The sequence below is a fragment of the Cladophialophora immunda genome, assembly GCF_000835495.1.
Source record: "Cladophialophora immunda strain CBS 83496 unplaced genomic scaffold supercont1.6, whole genome shotgun sequence".
Lineage (NCBI taxonomy): Eukaryota > Fungi > Ascomycota > Eurotiomycetes > Chaetothyriales > Herpotrichiellaceae > Cladophialophora > Cladophialophora immunda.
Genome location: NW_015622546.1, coordinates 558,474 through 575,625, shown reverse-complemented (window position 1 = coordinate 575,625; position 17,152 = coordinate 558,474). Strand labels below are relative to the sequence as shown.

The window sequence follows — 17,152 nt, the reverse complement described above, 5'->3', positions numbered from 1 at the left end:
CTCGAGGAACGCTCTCTCCTACCCCGATCCCTTCGTGTTCAATCACGCCTGCACATGTCCTGGAAGGGAAACAAAAGAAGCTGACTCGGGTCCGTGGCAAAAACACAGGTACAAGGCCAAGAACAAAGACGAGCCAGGCCTCGAAGAGAAGGTCAACGCGCTCAATGACTTTGTCAGATCCTGCAAGTTCGGCATGATGACCACACGCATCGCGGATTCCGGTCTGTTAGTCTCGAGATGCATGGCTCTGGCTGCTCAGGTATGTCCCTCACACACCAGCCGTTCTAGCTCCCAACTCTCTCTTTCTCTCTCCCTCAAGATCCGCACCGCAGGCATCCACCAAGACAAGCGAAGACAAGCCATGAAGCAAAGAATCGCAGTGGCCATCGCTAACCACGCTCCTCTCTTCCCCCGCAGGAATCCGGCGGCGTCGACCTCCTCTTCCACACCAACACCTCGTCGGGCAAGACCTCGGACCTCTCGTCGGACGAGCACGTCAACATGGCCTTCCTGACCTCGTCGGGAAGCTGGGCCTCGATCTCGGGCACGGCCAGCATCCTCCGCGACCGCGACACGGTCAAGAAGTACTACACGCCGACGCTGCGGACCTGGCTCGGCGACCTGGGCGACGGCGTGCACGACGGCGGCGAGAACGACCCGCGCATCGGCGTCATCCGGCTCCAGGCCCTGACCGCCACCTACGCGCTGCCCAAGGGCACCATGCTCGGCCGCGGCGTCGAGATGGTCAAGGGCGCCGTCACGGGCGAGGTCGCCAACGTCAACGACCTGCGCGAGATCAACGAGCAGGAGATGCAGCAGTGGCGGAGCTCACATTAGCCCGCATTTTCACCTCTTGGGGACTCGGACTCTCTTCTTCACCTTTTCTCTCTCATGACCAGACAGAGGGCGTAGCTCAGAGATGGGAAGAGCAGAGAATGCGGCCTGGTCAAAGGGTCCAGAAGTAGAGGCATATGCAGCCTTGCAAAATAACAAATCAAAAGGCTTCTTGATGAGCCAGAATCCCCGCTGGCTGCCTGTTCGCCACCGGAAGTGAGATGGGACGTTCTCTCACGTCACTAACACCTGAAGGCTATTATGTTAGTTCCTGAAAACGATGAAAAACCGAGGCTTGATCACGCTGAGGCAAGGACACAGCTTGTTGGCCAGAACCCAACGTGTTGACTCCGATAGATACATGCTTGAAACGCACGGGGGGAACGATGCGAATCGGGGGCCGGTCCATATTTCAAATTCATGGGTTTCTAACTCTTGTAGAGTTGTAGAGGAGATTCTTTCCATTTTCGAGTCTAATGCAGCTGCGCCTCTCATCTCCCCTCTGCATTTTCATCATAACCACTGGCGATTATCGCAAATCCCGTCTTCCGTCCACCCTGGCGCCAAACCACGTATAATTAAACTCCGGCAGCTATCGCCATGCCGAATTTTGCAAATGCAAAGGAATGGCACGCCCAAACAGTGCCAACCCAAGCCCTTGTTCGTAGTGTTGGATTGGACAAGGACCAAGTTAAACACGCATAATGATACACACAAGAGAAAGGGGGTATCCATCCGTCTATGTATATGTACAAGATCTCAACCGCACCATGTACTCAAACACACAATAGAAGTCGATAGGCCGTAAGAGCGCCGGCGCTTGTGAGGGAAGTTGATGATTGCCAGACGAGTAGACCAACTCCAGCTGTGATTCGTAGCGATCACCACAACGAGCTGGCTATCGGGAGATGAGTTGCTTCAAGCATGCGGAAAATAACGATGCGGAGTAGATGCGCGACCGTGGTCATGGAACCTCGTCAAGATTGTTGTCCCTTCTCACTATATGTACAACACCGCCTCTTTCAAATCCATTAGAGTGCCATCGTCATGCAAATGATGATCAATGGCCCACTTAAAACGAAGAACTGACGCTCTGCTTGAGGTTCGTGAGAGCTGGAGCTGCACCAGTGGTGGGAGGACGCCGCAGGTCTCCGATGCTGAAGGACAGCTAACTTCGCAGTCCCGTCAATCGGTGCCTTTGTAGTAAAACAGTGGATGGACTTGAAGCAAGCCACCCAGAATCCGCGCTCAAGCAGACTCGCTTCGAGCCGTAGAGTCAGGTCTCATGGCCGGCAAGGAATGTTGCTTCAACAACTCCTCTCAGGGCATTGAGTCAGTCATCCAGTCCAAAAGACCTCTTAACGGAACCTTCGATCACCGCCGGGTCTGCCCCGACCACGGTCACCACGGTCGTTGAATGATGAGTTGTCTTGCCCGAATGTTCCCCTCCCAGAGCCGGAGGCACCTTGTCCGAAGGGATCGCGTTCGTCATACCTGTCACGGCGTCCTCCCGACCGCGGTCTCGCACCACCACCAAACGAACCACCATGTCCACTCTCCTCTCGGAAAGTGAGGCCTTGGACACCACCGAACCCTATCTTGTCAGCCCAGCTTCTCGTCACGGAAGGTGGTGAATCAAGCCCCCATCCATACGTCGCAAGCTCGTTCACTTGGTTGACGATCTCTTGTCTCGAGGAATTGCCAGACTGGTTGAGCACGGACAACAAGCTCTGGTATGCCTTTGCCTTGTCAAGCCTGGAAACTTGCCTGACGCCTGACTCCACCATTTGCATAATCTTGGCGGTTTGTGGTGACAGTTGCGTGGGCTGGGTCATGTCCAGTTTTGCCGTGTCCAGGCTGGTATCTTCGTAAATATTGTGGGCGTGGATGCTGTTGGCGAGTTGTCTGTAATCATTCCTCTCATCGTTTTGTAGGAGAAGCCAGCCTTGACCAGGTTTGCCCGCACGGCCAGTCCGGCCCAGACGGTGGACGTAGTCTTCTCTTCTATGAGGTGCGCCCACTTGAATGACATGCGACACGTTGGGGAAGTCCATCCCTCGTGCTGTGACATCCGACGAGATCATCAGTGCGCAGTCGGCGTTCCGGAATGCTTGCGAATTTGCACTTCTTTGCCGCTGATCTAATTGGGATGACATCTCAATGATCTTGCAGGGAGCGAGTGGGTGAGGGGCAAACATTCCTCCTCTTGTCGATGGGTCGCGCAAGTTTCTCATGGTTTCGAATGCTATTTTGACCTCATTTAGCGACCTGAAAAAGGCGATTGCTTTGAAAGGCATGTTGTTTTCTGGGTCTCTCTTATGAGCCTCCATAGCGTTCCAGGCAATCTCGGTCAATGTTGGGATCTGATTCTGCAGTCCCGGCAGGAATACAATGTGCTGCGGCACGGACTCGTGTGTAGCAGCGTCATCTGGGTCAACAGTCCTGACAAATTTGAAGTCCGGCTTCATGGTCTCTCTGACCAGACCAACCACAGTTCGTGGCATGGTGGCGGAAAACATGAGGGTTTGACGATGTTGGCGGGTATGTTTGGGCATGAAACTCTGGATCTCTCTGATCTCTTCCGCAAATCCAATATCAAGGAGCCGATCAGCCTCATCCAACACAAAAGTCTGGATGTTTTCTAGGCTAAGGCCATTGTAGGGGTCGGACAACAGATCCTTCACTCTTCCTGGAGTGCCAACAAGAATGTGGCAGCCCTGCCGTTGCATAAGTTTAAGGTGGTATTGTTTCTGAGTACCTCCGACAGCCAATTGTACTTGGACGCCCGTGCCTCTGACGATCTTCTTTGCCTCTTCTCCAATTTGCTCGGCCAACTCACGGGTGGGAGAGATGATCAGGGCCCTTGTGTCTCCGATTGCGGGTTGTCGACGACCGAATTCGGGTTCCCTGAGCATGCGTTGCACGATCGGCATCAGAAAAGCCAATGTCTTGCCAGTTCCGGTACGTGCTTGGGCAATGACATCTGTGCCATCCAAACATTCGTTGATGGTCATTCTTTGGACTTCTGTCATTGTGTGGATGCCCATCTTGTTGACCAGGGTGTCGATGATCCTCTTATCAATAACGTCTGCATCTCCTAGGTCCGAAAATTTTGTGAACTCTCGGTTGACCGCAGAGATGTCCTCTGCGCCAAAATCTTCCGCACGAGCATGGTCTTCAGCGAGGGCTTGTTGGCATCTATGGACCGTCCATGAAAAGGGCCTGACACCGAGAGGTCTGGCGACAATATTCCGCGAACTTGAAGGAACGAAATGCGTCCGGGTAGAGGAGATCGAGGTAGAAGGAAAGGTCCGAAGCGTTCTCAGGACATGTCGCCCATGTCGTGCTGCGCCATACATGATGGCGGAGGAAAGTTGAGAACAAACACAGGAAGGGGAAAGGAGCAACAGCACACCTCCGCAAGAAACACAAGAGAACTAGAGTCAGAAGAGAAAGACTGTAGATGGTGAAGCAAGTCAAGAAAACGCGAAGGATGGACCTGCTTCCGATACTGCGATTCAAAATTTCTACGAGACTCGCAAACAGCGGCGCCGATTGGACCCTGCAGCGGCGGATCCTCTAACCTCTTTCGGACAATAGGGGGACAGGCCCGACCCCGAGTATCCGCCGCCCGGATTATTATTTTTCCCTTCCATCTTTTCTGCTTCAGCTTGGTCTCCATGATATCTGCACAGCCATTGCGCGAACAGAGGCAATGGTGCGTGACTGTCAATAGTTTCCTACCGCTACATCATGCTCATTGGCTCAAAATGTCGATATCAAATGTCGAGTGTTGGCCGAACAGCTCGCGGATAGCAAAGTCGTCGCCAAACCCATCCAAATCTGCGATATGGTCCATGACTGGGTAGCGAAGTGTCTCTTCAAGACCGTCCCATAAGCCCATTTGACCGCGGTCTGCGATATCCGCAGGCTAGGCGCAAGTTAGCCTCACAATTGACTGATAAACATCGCTCAACCGGCGCCAGGGGAAGGGGCAAAAGCAGTATACCTGAGTGACGACAGAGGCTGGAATCGCCATGCCGTTACGAGGTCGTCCATGACCCATGACTTCGGAGGAAGCGGCATTCCGTTCACAGTGGGCCACCGGTGCCCCCGTGGATGGAGCCGCTCGATTGCCTTGAGCGTCCTGACGTCCTTCACCACGGCCGGCCTTTCGCGCCACGAAGTCGCGAGCGATAACCCCGAGTTCCGCGAAAGAAGAACTTGGCATTGGGTTACTGGAATTGAGACCGATACGGCGGAGAAACCCAGTCACGATCTCGAGATACATCAGATTCAGTTTGGTCTCAGAATGCTCCGGGTTATAGACGACAAGGTCAAAGAGGATGAAATTAGCCACGATAGGTGCCAGGCCAATAATGCTACTCTCGTCAGTGTTCACGGAGACGAACGAAAAGGAAAGGGGCCAGCTCGAACGACTTACTTCATGGGTAGCGAAGCCTCTGGCGGAACGAATTGAAGAGTTTCAATGATAGCTCGCGCAGAGTTCATCAAGGTCAATTTGCTCTCAGCCACGGGAGCGCAACGGCGATCGGCGTAAACGTGGACGAGGAGCCTCGATAACGCAATTTGGAGAGAATAGTAGAGGAAATGTACCTGGAGGAGGGCGTAGTTGTGATGTGGCTTGGTAAAATTCCTCGATCGAATTACGGTCCCTGGTCGAAACCTTTCCGGCACAGAAGCCACCCAGTGTTGAAGTCGGCATCGGATCTGGTCAATCTCGGTAGAATAGAAGTCTTCGCTACGCGAAGGCATGCCGCATGCGAACAGTTGATTGTACGAGTAGGACAGGATTCTGCAGAAGCCAACCTGAATTTGCTGCCAGTCTATACCATCTGTGCTATCCAGAATGGGTTCTGGAAGGGGGCAGCTAATATCAGCATCATTAAACACCTAAGAAAGCAATAGTCAGCGTTATCAGAGCGAAATAGGACCAGTACAAGTCAGGAAATCTACCGAGGACTGCGTTGAGTGGAAAGAGTATTCCTTTTCGAGACAGTAAATGACCCAGAATGTCCGTTCTCGCTCGGGACTATTCTGAAGATTATGTGAAAGCTTGTTCAGCTGGAGCGCGATGGCGATGCGTGCAGCCTCCGTGATCAAGAGCTCTTCGACGGGCCAACTCGAGTGATTTAATGCGAACAATGCCTTTGGGTTCATCATTATGAGTGTACAGAATGCTAGGCAAGGATCATTCCCAATTTCATACCATTGCGGTTATTGCCTGCTCAATTTCAGCCACGATCGGTTCCAATGCACCACATGTGAGAACTTACCTGAGCAACCAGAAGAGATTTTTTGGCAAAGAGGAGGGTTGGGAATAATCTGAGGGCAAAGCCAAAGATTTTCCAAGCCGGTCCGCCCATAGGTTCGAACGATGCTCCCTCATGCAAAAGACTTCCTAGGCTGAGGACGGAGTAATACAGCGCTGCCCACGCGTGGTTTGTTTGGAGAATCTCCTCCAGCTGTGCACCGAAGGCCATGGATTCGAATCTCGATTGCTCGAGAAAGGGGTAAACCGGATGTAGGTCACTGAAGTAAGCTGGTCAGGGAGGGTTAGAGCCTGGTTGCAAAGAGGTGGCCGACTGAGGTTTTCCTCACATTTAACATAAGTTGCCCTGCACTGTGGCGAGTATGAGTTGAGAACACGAGTGTAGTCAGATCGGGTCTGCGTGAAGATATTCAACGGAGCACTCTGGCGAGCTCTGGAATTCTCCTGCATCTTGACGACAATCTCTCTCGTTCGATCATGTCCCAGTCGGTCGGCCAAGGCTGTGAGGCTGTTGTCGGAAAAGAAAGCAAGTCCGCAGCTCGAGACTATCCAGGCGTCAGACTCAATTGAACCCTATCTCCTGGAGGTCACAAATTCCATTCATACTGTAGGCATTACTCCGCTATTCGAAACGTCATTACCCAAGCCACGATATCGCACTCGTAGTGTACCAACCTGGAATGACACCCCTTGTCCTGCGTCGGTGGGGGCGGTGTCCGTTTCGGCACAAACTTGCTGCGACAGGTCTTGTCGAGAGTCGCCAGCCGTCACCTCAGGATCTGTACTAAGGGTTGAGCGATACGCATTTGTGTCGTCTAGATCCGGTCGCGTGGTGACTGATGGACTGGTAACTGGGTTGGAGCGGGTCTTGCGTCTTTTGACGGGTGAGAAGTGGCACTCGTCTCCACGCTCCTGGTAGAGACAATGTAAGTACACACATTGGAGTGCAGCGGAGGAAAGCATGCCTCACCGTGCAATTTGCGCAAGTGTTGTCCTCTGCATGTTTCTCTACAACCTCATCAGTGGGCATAAGACCAGAGCAAAGCAGAGCTCTCACTAATGCAGCGAACTTTGCGACGTCGGCAAGAGTCACAGGTGCTCAGTGGCTTTTCGTACGCCATAAAAGAGAGCTCACTTAGACACACATCAAAGAAAAAACCGTGACCGTCTCAGAGACATGAGCAACGGGGTCATATGGAGGGTGAGCGAGCGGGGCGTTTGACAAAAGAGCTTTGACTTCACCTCGGGATCACGTGGACCAAACTTACTTGAGATTCGAGAACTTGACCCGGTGGACCCCCTATCTTCACAGAGGAAGACATACAGGGTTGACAAGGTGGAAGACGGTCACCATGAGGCAGCGTTAGAAACCCAAAGCCCTGAGTTAGTGTGATCCTAGTAGCGACGAAATGCTCGCTCAAAATCCCTACTCCTATCTCGCTGGCATTTTGAAATATACCATCCAGGATTGTGTCCTGTAGACATACAGGAGAGAGGCGAAAGTCTCAATGCACTGTTCCGCCAAACATGTTCCTAGCCGAGGCTCCTGTCATACGACACGAGATTCGTTCCTACTGTATGGATTCGCTCATCTTTGCTAGGGTCTCGGGCATTCCTTCGATTGTGTTTTCGGAAATTCCGAGATTCGGAGTCTCGGCGTCTGGACTTCAGCGATCATCACACCGGTAGTGGTCAGAGGGGCAGATACGGGGGGGTCTGGATCTTCAAGTTACTATGTATACTGACGTTCAAATGATGGCTGGGTAAGTCCTTAAGATGAGTGCGCGATCAAAACTCGGCGTCAATTGTGAAATCTATTCGCGACCCAGCACTCCTCGCCAAAGACTATCCCAGCTGTTCGACTTCTTAAGCTCCGTGAAGGCACAAAGACACATATATTCTTCGGAAGAAAGCAAGACCATGGGCAGCATTAGGATCGAAAAGGAAGTGAATGGTCTGTCGACCGAGCGAGACTCGTACCAGATCGAGGAGTACCCCTTGGGTGAGGCGAGGCCACTCAAAGTCATTTGCATTGGAGCAGGTGCCACAGGATTGAACCTCATCTATCGAGCCCGAAGGCATCTGAAGAACATCGATCTCACGGTGTACGAAAAGAATCCTTCAATAGGAGGCACGTGGTTCGAGAATATCTATCCTGGTTGTGCCTGCGACATTCCTTCCCATATTTATCAATTCTTGTGGGCACTGAACCCGGACTGGAGCTCTTTCTACGTCACCGGACCAGAAATCTTCAAGTACTTTACTGAAGTGGTGGAGCGGTACCAGCTCGACCAAAACATCAAGACACAGCACCTCGTCACGCGAGCAGAGTGGTGCGAAGAGGACGGTATCTGGAACGTGACGGTCACCGACCAGACCACGGGACAAGAAATCCAAGATTCGTGTCATTTTCTGGTCAATGGAGCTGGATTTTTGAACCATTGGCAATGGCCTGACATTCCGGGCCTTCAGTCGTTCAAAGGAACCCTTCTCCATTCGGCACACTGGGATCAAAGTGTCCAATTGTCGGGGAAACGGATTGCAGTCGTGGGAAATGGCTCTTCCGGCATCCAGCTCGTGACAGCTTTGCAGCCGAGTGAGTTTTGGTAGCTCTGCTGGGCTTATTGAATGCAATTACTGACGTTAAATGCCAGTTGCGGATCATCTGACCAATTTCATACGAAACCCGACCTGGATCTCCACGTCTTATGCTCAAGCCTTTGCTGGTCCCAATGGAGCCAACTTCTCTTGTCCGAGTGTTTGACCCTCTCCTGGGCAACCGTCCAAGAAGCTGACGGTCGACAGATTCCGAACAGCAAAGAGAGGAGTTCCGCAAGGACTCCTCAAAGTTCTTGCAGTATCGGAAAGCCATTGAGACAGACATGAACAGCAACTTCGCATTTGTAAGTTGATGCCAAGCACAATCTGAATTAGAGGCTCGAAATTGATGGGAAGATGAATAGTCTCTCAAAGACTCCCCCCAACAAGCGCTAGCCGTGGAGGGGATCACGAAAATGATGAAGGCTCGCCTGGGTTCTCGCAGTGAAGATCTTGCGGACATACTTATCCCTACTGAATTCGGATTTGGCTGCAGGTGAGGAATATCTTTTGGAGTCGTGCTCATCTGCTACTTATTGGATCTCTAACGTTAACCTAGGCGACCAACCCCAGGAACGGGATATTTGGAAGCGCTCACGGCTCCGAACGTCACGGTTGAGTACGACTCGATCGGGCAGGTGGTGGAGAATGGAATCAAGTTAAAGAATGGCACGGTCCTGGAGTTCGACGCCATCATCTGTGCGACAGGTTTTGAGACGTCGTGGCGTCCACGCTTCCCCATTATCGGGCGCAACGGCATGGATCTGCGCAAGCAGTGGAAAGACCGTCCCAAGAGCTATCTGTCGTGCACAGTGGCAAATTTCCCCAACTACTTTGGTAAGTTCTATTCAGCGGGAGCAACATTACCTCTTCCGTGTTAACGAATCCGTTTCAGTTTTCCTCGGGCCCAACTCGCCGCTGAGCCACGGCTCCGCATTGCCCAGTATAGAGCACTTGACCAAGTATCTCTTCCAGCTGATCTACAAGGTCCAGACAGAGAATTACAAGGCAGTCGAGCCTCTGGAAGAGGCAGTCGACGACTTTATCGAGCACGCTGACAAGTTCATGGAGCGGACCGTGTGGGGAGGGAACTGTCGTTCCTGGATGAAGGGAGGGAAGAAAGACAGTCCTCCACTCACCCATCCCGGCAGTCGGCTACACTGGTTCCAAATGTTGCATGAGCCGCGCTGGGAGGACTACAAGTGGACCCGACGCTCGCGCAACCGATTTGCATATCTAGGGAACGGGTGGTGTACGATGGAAGAGGAAGGCAAAGACAAGGCTTGGTACATGGATGATCCGGACCAAGGTTTCGAGCGTCTTATCTACTAGAGCGCGATTGAGAGATGTGTTGAGACTGGTGCTGCATCGTTGTGTTGAATGGTTGGGATAAATATCGTGCACGGGCAGTCTTGTCCACAACCGAGTTTAGAGACAGGCTAAAGTGTTCATTGTTGTGTGGCCACGATAACGCTATGAATATGTTGTGGGGTTAGATGGGATAAAGGCAGAATGTTCAAAATATCAGACTGTTTGATTTACAATCTGATTGGGTCATAACATGAATGTCTTCATTGCTCAAACTCATGTTTATTGTTCCGTTGCTTGGATCTGCTTTTGATTGCTCACCCACGTCCACACAAGTCCAGAGAGAAAATGCGCGTTCTTCTTATTTAGTTTCTCAAGCCAAATCATTTATGACCGTTAGCCAACTCATGCCAGCGCAGTTGGTCATTGTGCAGGTGGACAAACTCGCGGATAGCATCCACGTATCGCTGAGCATCTTCGGGAGTGACTTGCAAATGCAGAGGCGTGTAGCCACGAGTGGCAATGTAGATGTTCTTGGAAAGCATATGGTGGTAGTAATGCGCTTGCCAGATGGCGGCGTCCGGCCCCGAAAACCGCACGTTCAGCATGCTTCCACGGCCTGTGATGAACATCAACGGTAGGCTGGTCGACGCCTGTGCTACATCGCTGTCCGTTTGGATCATGGGTTCATCATCGAGACCGTCGATCTCGATGATGTCGGCTGATGCTTTTGAAATCATGGGCGGATATACCTTGTCGTCAATCAGAATCTGTTGGACCTTGGCCTTGATATCTCGACCCAGCTGGTTGAGTCGAGCGACTTCGGCGGCGTTGTAGATATCGAGTCCCACCATACCAGCTGACATAGTAAGCACATTGTTGTTGTAGGTTCCTGGATGGAACAAATTGTTTTTCGACGGGTCGAATCGTTCCATGATATCCTTCCGGCCTCCAAAAGCACCAAAAGTCATACCGCCACCAACGTACTTGCCCAAGGTCACGACATCACCTTTAATTCCTAGGCTGGCACTGTATCCCGACACCCCGAGGCGAGAAGCCATAACCTCATCAAGAACCAGGATTGCACCAGTCGTGTCGCAGAGTTGACGCAGGTATTGCATAAAGCGATCCGTGGCAGGCCTGCATCCTCCAGATCCTTGGACTGGTTCGACCAAAACAGCAGCCAGGCTATTGCCGCCGACTCTGTCGACAATCGCCTGTGTCTCGGAAATATTGTTATAGGGCGCGAACACGAACTCGTGCGGTAGATTCATCGGCGCTTTGGTCGACCCTTTCATCAGCGTCATCGGGAATACCAGAGTACTACCGTGGTATCCCCCGCTGAAGACCAGGATCTTTCGTCTCGAGGTGATGGCGACCGCGGCATTCAGAGCGGTGGTATTGGCTTCAGTCCCGGAATTCGTGAACCGGACCATTTCAATTCCTGCCGGGCCAAACCGTTGACATACTTTAGCAGCGAACTTCTTCTCCAAGAGCGTGTTCCCGCCCAAATTCCACCCGGCCGACAATGCAGCTTGGACCGCTTCAGCGATACGCGGCTCCGAATGACCAAAGATCCCCGCGCTGAACTCTCCCAGAAGATCCGTATATACGTCGCCGTCAATTGATGTCAGTGTGTTCTTGCTTCCTCGGACCCAAGTGATGGGAAATGGCTCGGCGTGCAGCACCGTTCTGGTGTTACCACCAGGAAGATTCTGGTGAGCATCCCGATGTGCTTTCAGAGACTGCGGATTCCGAGATGTGAACTCTTCATGAGCCTTCGTCAGAGCATCTGCTGCATATGAAAAGTGCCCCATGATCACCAGAGCGCTCTTTCACTTTGTTCGAGTCAAGGATTTGAAAATAGGATGAATGAGGACCACAGTGCCCATAGGCTTGGATTACTGTCTGTTCTCACAATGAAAGATCCTTGGTGGTGATGATGCGTTCATCTTACACTCGGCAGAGATCTCCCTACCGTTGATATTAGCGACACATATCTTCAGTGATCTGGACATTTGACAAGGTGATAGAGAACCCACTCACGGAGTTCCCGGTGTCGCCTATCCGACGGCAAACGAGACCATCGGACGTTTTCAGGGATCAAGCTTAGCATCAGCTTCATGAATCGCTCCTCTTTTCAAAAAGTTCCTATCACGAAGGACCAAAACGCCCCGCCCACGAACTGCATTCCCGGAAAGCAAAGTAGGTGTTTCAACGAACCCACTGGATCCGCTCCTCCTAGGGCTTTGTCCGGAATCTCCGTCGTCCTGTCTTTGTCACCTCTCTAGCATTCTCCGTGCTCGGTCCTTCAAAGCTGGATACGCAGTTCGCACTTTGTTGGGAGGTGCACATGAACCTACAATAGGAGGAATGTATTTATTGCAGACTAAATCAACGACCCTTCCATGCTATCACCCCGCTTTGACCTTGCCATCACCACGTCCTACGTCCATCAAGCCTAGGTAGCGACCGATATCATCGGCATTGCGGGACCAGAGACCGGGACTACCGCCTGGCCACTGACTGCGGAAACCCAGAACCTTTTGCACCCGTTCTGGGAGGGTTCTGGCCAGTTCTAGAGGCACGGTATGAGAAAAAGCTTCTTCTTGGGTGAAGGCACTCGTGACCATGACACAAGCAATGACTCTCCGTAAGTAGTCCGTGGTCTGATTGCAGCCGCCTCCGTGAACGATTTTGCCGCCGATGATCAAGCAGTCGCCTTTTTCCAGCTCGACAGGAACCGTTTGGCTTTCGTCGCCCAGGTTATGATCCGCTGCCGAATATTCCCACTTGTGGCTGCCGGGAATAGCTTGAGTGGCACCATTTTCGACCGTGGTCTGATTTGTTGCCATGAGGAAGTTGAGCATCAGTTCAGGCGCGTCTTTGCCCAGAATGAACGACGGCCACCAGTTCCCGAAATCTCGGTGCAACTTCTGTAGAGGATTGCCCGGCCCGATCTCCATCATGGTGGCGGTACTCATCCAGTAGTCGCCCACTTGCTTCCTGAGGACCTCGTCTGAGATTCCGTGCATAAGGTCGTCGTTGATCACTTCGTCCCTCCACGTCTTGCTGAGTTGCAATAGATCCGTCAGCCTTTTGGTGTGATGACCCAAAAAGTCCTTTATGCCTTGGTTCAGATCGACCAGCTGACCGGACGGGATCAGAGCCTTGAGATGCGGATCCAGCTCCTCGTTAATACGATCCGCTTGGTCCGTGGACAGGAATTGTTTGATCACGACTGCCCCATAATCCTGGATTATGCGACCGATTTCAGACACCGGTGTTGTTCGCGCCACTCGCTGAATACCTATGGCTGTTAGGGTTTGTGATTGGGGTTGACAATCGGCGACACTGAGGACCTGAGTGGTAGACATTGGTGGCAGTAGAGGATCCTTCGCAATGTTAGAGGTAACAAAGAGACCTTCTTGGTCTCGGGAATTTGGGCTGACGAAAAAATTCACTTGGATATTCCAAGTCCTAATTGCCTCCTGTTGTAATTTATAACTTACATTATCAATGAAATCCGGGACCTACTGGGGTTCTACTGTGGATATGGCAGATAAAAGCCGTTCTCAAGCCGAGCATATTGGAAAAAGCAAATGGCGAACACCAAAACCCAATTCTCCATCGGAGAACTCGTAGTAAGTGCCTATCAGACTGGGTGCGGAAAGTCCGAAAATCATGTTCCCCCTTCATTCACGGTCAATGTTAGCCTGAGGAAGCATACAGCTCGACCTGGAGGGTCGCTCAACCACTTGTGCTGTCAAAAATAAATGCGTCCCGCTGGGACATGGGCTCAATCTGAGGAAAGCATATCCATCTGCGTCAATGTCTTCACTTAAGATCGAAGCCGTCAATCGAGACGAGGACTCAGGTCCTCTCACTCTGACTGTGACACCGGGGAAAGATGTGGTCGGCATTCCGTTCAACCCCAAAGTCAGACCTTGGCAATTCGCGTCTCCGTTGTCCAAAGTAGCATTAAGAGCAGCCGACTTCAAGAGCGCCCGAGCGACTTTCAGATGGCCTTCATTATCGAAGATGTGTGAATGCGATCAGGTTGGAATGCTGTTCGTTCGACCTCTGCCTGGTTTGCCGACCCCCAATGCCAAACACCCTGGAGATGCAGAATCCGCCCCTTACTACATCAAATATGGCCTGGAAGTCATTGGAGAGAACCCGATCATCGCCGTGGCGGGATCCAACCATCAACTGGACTGGTCGACGTGGCCAACGACACCCAAACATCTCGAATCGCTCACTATCGAGTTTTTGCGACATGGCTCTGGCCTCTTGGCGCGGGTGATTCCTCCAGCCGACGACTCTGCTGCTAGGAAACAAGAGCCCTCTACCATCCGGCTCTTCACCTGGCCGTTTGCGAACCTCCAAGACGCGGACCCGGATATCTGGATATGCATCTATATTTCCCGACCGGATACGAACAACACCACAACTGAGGGGTTTTCGGTCACCTTCGACGATTTCCAGGTTGAGACGGTTCAAGGCAGTCGATTGTAGGGTAACTATATACGGGCGGTTACACTCTGTTCCCTCAAACGTAGCAAGATGCAAGGAGCATGCGAGTTGCATGAGGCGCGACGGAGGGCAAAACGGCTGACGAGAAGGACAAGAGTAAAAGTCAGGGCCTCGTTTAACATTCATGGCAGCGCCCACGACTAGATTTTCTCTGGCGCTTCATGAAAGACTGACAGCAAGACCCAATCGTCTATAAGTTGCCGTCTACAGACAGTCCAAGTCAATAAATGCCTGCTGGGAACCTTACCTCTATCGTTTGCGTAATCTATATACTCTGCTTTGGGTTCGCCTTCCAATTTGGAGCGTATACCAGGGAACACGAAGATCTGCCATAAAAATAAACGCAGAGAACGGATCATAGTTCATGTTATTCGGAACCTTTTCTCATGCCTGTTTGATGTACGGCCGGACAAATATTCAAACCCTACCTACGATATCCCCCCTACACAGCCTCGAATCCGAAACACGCCTATTTTTCCTTATTTTGCAAAGTCCCCACAGGTTGCAACGCTTGTAGTGAATTTGGTTTTATCTGCAGTCCTTGTAAGCCTTGACACGCCACCCTTGCATCGTGGAGCACCTGAACGACCAAAGTTGTTCCACAGGATTTCGCAACCCAGCAGATATTTTTTATGAACCTAAAGTTTTGGAGCTTGCTCCTGGCCCACAGACTTCTCTGACCCTAGTGCAGGGCGATGCCGGAGAGCAGCGTCGACCTTGAATCCACCAGGCTTGAGCTGCTGGAAAACACGGCCCGGGTCATATTTGTCAACCATCTTGGATAGATATTTGACACTGCTCTCGCCGTAGCTTCCGACCACGTCCTGGAATGTCCCCGCGTAGTTTGCAAACAGAAACGGATGGTAGAGCGCTCTCCGCGTCGCCTCGTCCTTGATCTTGCCGAGAATGGTGCTCTGCATGTCCAGCACCGCTTGGTCGTACTGGGACTCTGCCGTGCTGAACGCCAGCATGATGGATATTAGATGCCCGTCTTCCCTCTTCAAGTTGTACATGTTCTCTTCGGGCTTGGGGGAACGAGGAATGGCGTGAAACTCCAGGCATCCATAGGCCCAGCCCTTTGCGGCTCGAGATGCCTCGACGTACAGATCGTATGTGTATCGCATGAGACCCACGTCCAGTTTGATGGTCAGCGTGGAACAATTGTGACGAAGGCCGTGACCGCCTTGGAGATCGGCAATGTCTGCCGCCAACGCCGAGTAGTCCGTCAGCCCGAGAGGAGATTCGAGGGTGGGCACTTTGAGCAGGCCGTGATACATGGGGAGATTCGGCTTCGGGTGCGAATACACCAGGTATTGTCGGATAATGACTTCTTCCCCGTTGGTGTCGAAGATGACAATCGTGTGGCCCTTGGGGTCGACATCCAGCCGGGGCACAAAATCGGCGTACGCCTCAATCGCTTCCTGGGCGCAATTCGGGTCGACCAGAGTACGACCTCCCCACATGCCGCGGTAAGGGTAGATGTTGAGCGTATAAGACGTGATGACTCCGAAATTGGAGCCGCCGCCCCTTAGAGCGCGAAAGAGCTCCGGTTCGCTGTCCGGGCTTGCAGTGACCACCTCGCCGGAACCCAGCACGATCTCGAAAGCTCGAACGTTGTCGATGCCCCAGCCGTGTTCGGCCGCGAAGAACGAAATGCCTCCTGTAAGGTACAAAAGTCAGCCTCTAGGAACAGTCACAGAGGGCTGGGCGGTCGTCCTATTTTGTCGCGGAGAATCACGTACCGCCGACAAGAAAACCACCAATCCCGACATCTGCAGATCTTCCACCAACGGCGATATAGCCTTGCTTCTCGAGCTCGCCATAGATCCGTCTCCACGTATTGCCTGCCCCGACCCGCGCGGTGCTATTGCTTCGGTCGATTGTGATTGTGTTGAGCTTGGACAGATCAATCTGAACACCGTCAGGCACGCACGACGCTCCCGAGACATGCGCGTGACCTCCACTCCTGACACCGAACGGGCATTGTGCCTTGACACATAGCGAAACGGCGTGCGCCACTTCCGCGGCACTGCGGGGCTGGAAGAAACACCGCGGCGCAATCTCTTTCAGGATCTCGGACCAGTAACTTTGCTGGGAAGCTAGGTATGAAGGTTGGCCAGGAGTGAAGATCTGTTGAGGATATTCTCGAACGAGCTCGGAGACCTAGCTTGTAGGTTAGTAGGAGCTCCAGAGCCCGTCGAATGGATAATGACTACCCACCACATGATCCGTGGTGCTGGATATGTCGATGCTGCCCATATCGAAAAGTGATGCGTCGGTTGACAGGAAGCGATACCTTTTGAGCCGAATGCGATGTTCAGAGCGAGACCGAGGGTGCAGAAAATACAGTGCAGGGGCAATGCAATAGAGTGCTGGACAAGAGGTTCTTCATTACCAGGCCGCAGTATCAACAATTTTATAGACTTGGCTTCGAAGAAATCCGGAAGACGGGCATAAGGAACCCCATCGCCGCTGTGTTTGTAGCTCTTCCTAAGCGGTGGGCCTTTTCATCGAGGACTGGGCCGGCGGCAGGCCGGTTGGTTTTCGCCAAAAGAGCTGGTCGAGTGTCTGTGATATGGCCGG

The 17,152-nt window shown here is 52.3% G+C and overlaps 3 protein-coding genes across 3 annotated transcripts; 1 reads left to right on the top strand and 2 right to left on the bottom strand.

Annotated features, from left to right (window-relative positions):
• Positions 1 to 1,191: 1,191 nt before the first annotated feature.
• PV07_09841 (uncharacterized protein) lies at positions 1,192 to 4,336 on the bottom strand. The gene has a single exon (XM_016397132.1). The coding sequence runs from the start codon at positions 4,191 to 4,193 to the stop codon at positions 2,193 to 2,195; it is 2,001 nt and encodes a 666-aa protein (XP_016244323.1). The 5' UTR covers positions 4,194 to 4,336; the 3' UTR covers positions 1,192 to 2,192.
• A 255-nt stretch (positions 4,337 to 4,591) lies between these two features.
• Positions 4,592 to 7,157, bottom strand: PV07_09840 (uncharacterized protein; the record flags this gene model as incomplete). The annotated part of the gene is made up of 10 exons (XM_016397131.1): positions 4,592 to 4,765; positions 4,844 to 5,216; positions 5,279 to 5,748; positions 5,812 to 6,003; positions 6,065 to 6,079; positions 6,132 to 6,397; positions 6,457 to 6,672; positions 6,734 to 6,749; positions 6,803 to 7,039; positions 7,098 to 7,157. 10 exons carry the CDS (start codon positions 7,155 to 7,157, stop codon positions 4,592 to 4,594), a joined length of 2,019 nt encoding a protein of 672 aa, XP_016244322.1.
• Positions 7,158 to 7,903: 746 nt separating this feature from the next.
• PV07_09839 (uncharacterized protein) lies at positions 7,904 to 10,057 on the top strand (the record flags this gene model as incomplete). Its single annotated transcript, XM_016397130.1, has 6 exons — positions 7,904 to 8,723; positions 8,782 to 8,877; positions 8,933 to 9,030; positions 9,091 to 9,221; positions 9,285 to 9,562; positions 9,621 to 10,057. The coding sequence occupies 6 exons, from the start codon at positions 7,904 to 7,906 to the stop codon at positions 10,055 to 10,057; spliced, it is 1,860 nt and encodes a 619-aa protein (XP_016244321.1).
• Between the last annotated feature and the right edge of the window lie 7,095 nt (positions 10,058 to 17,152).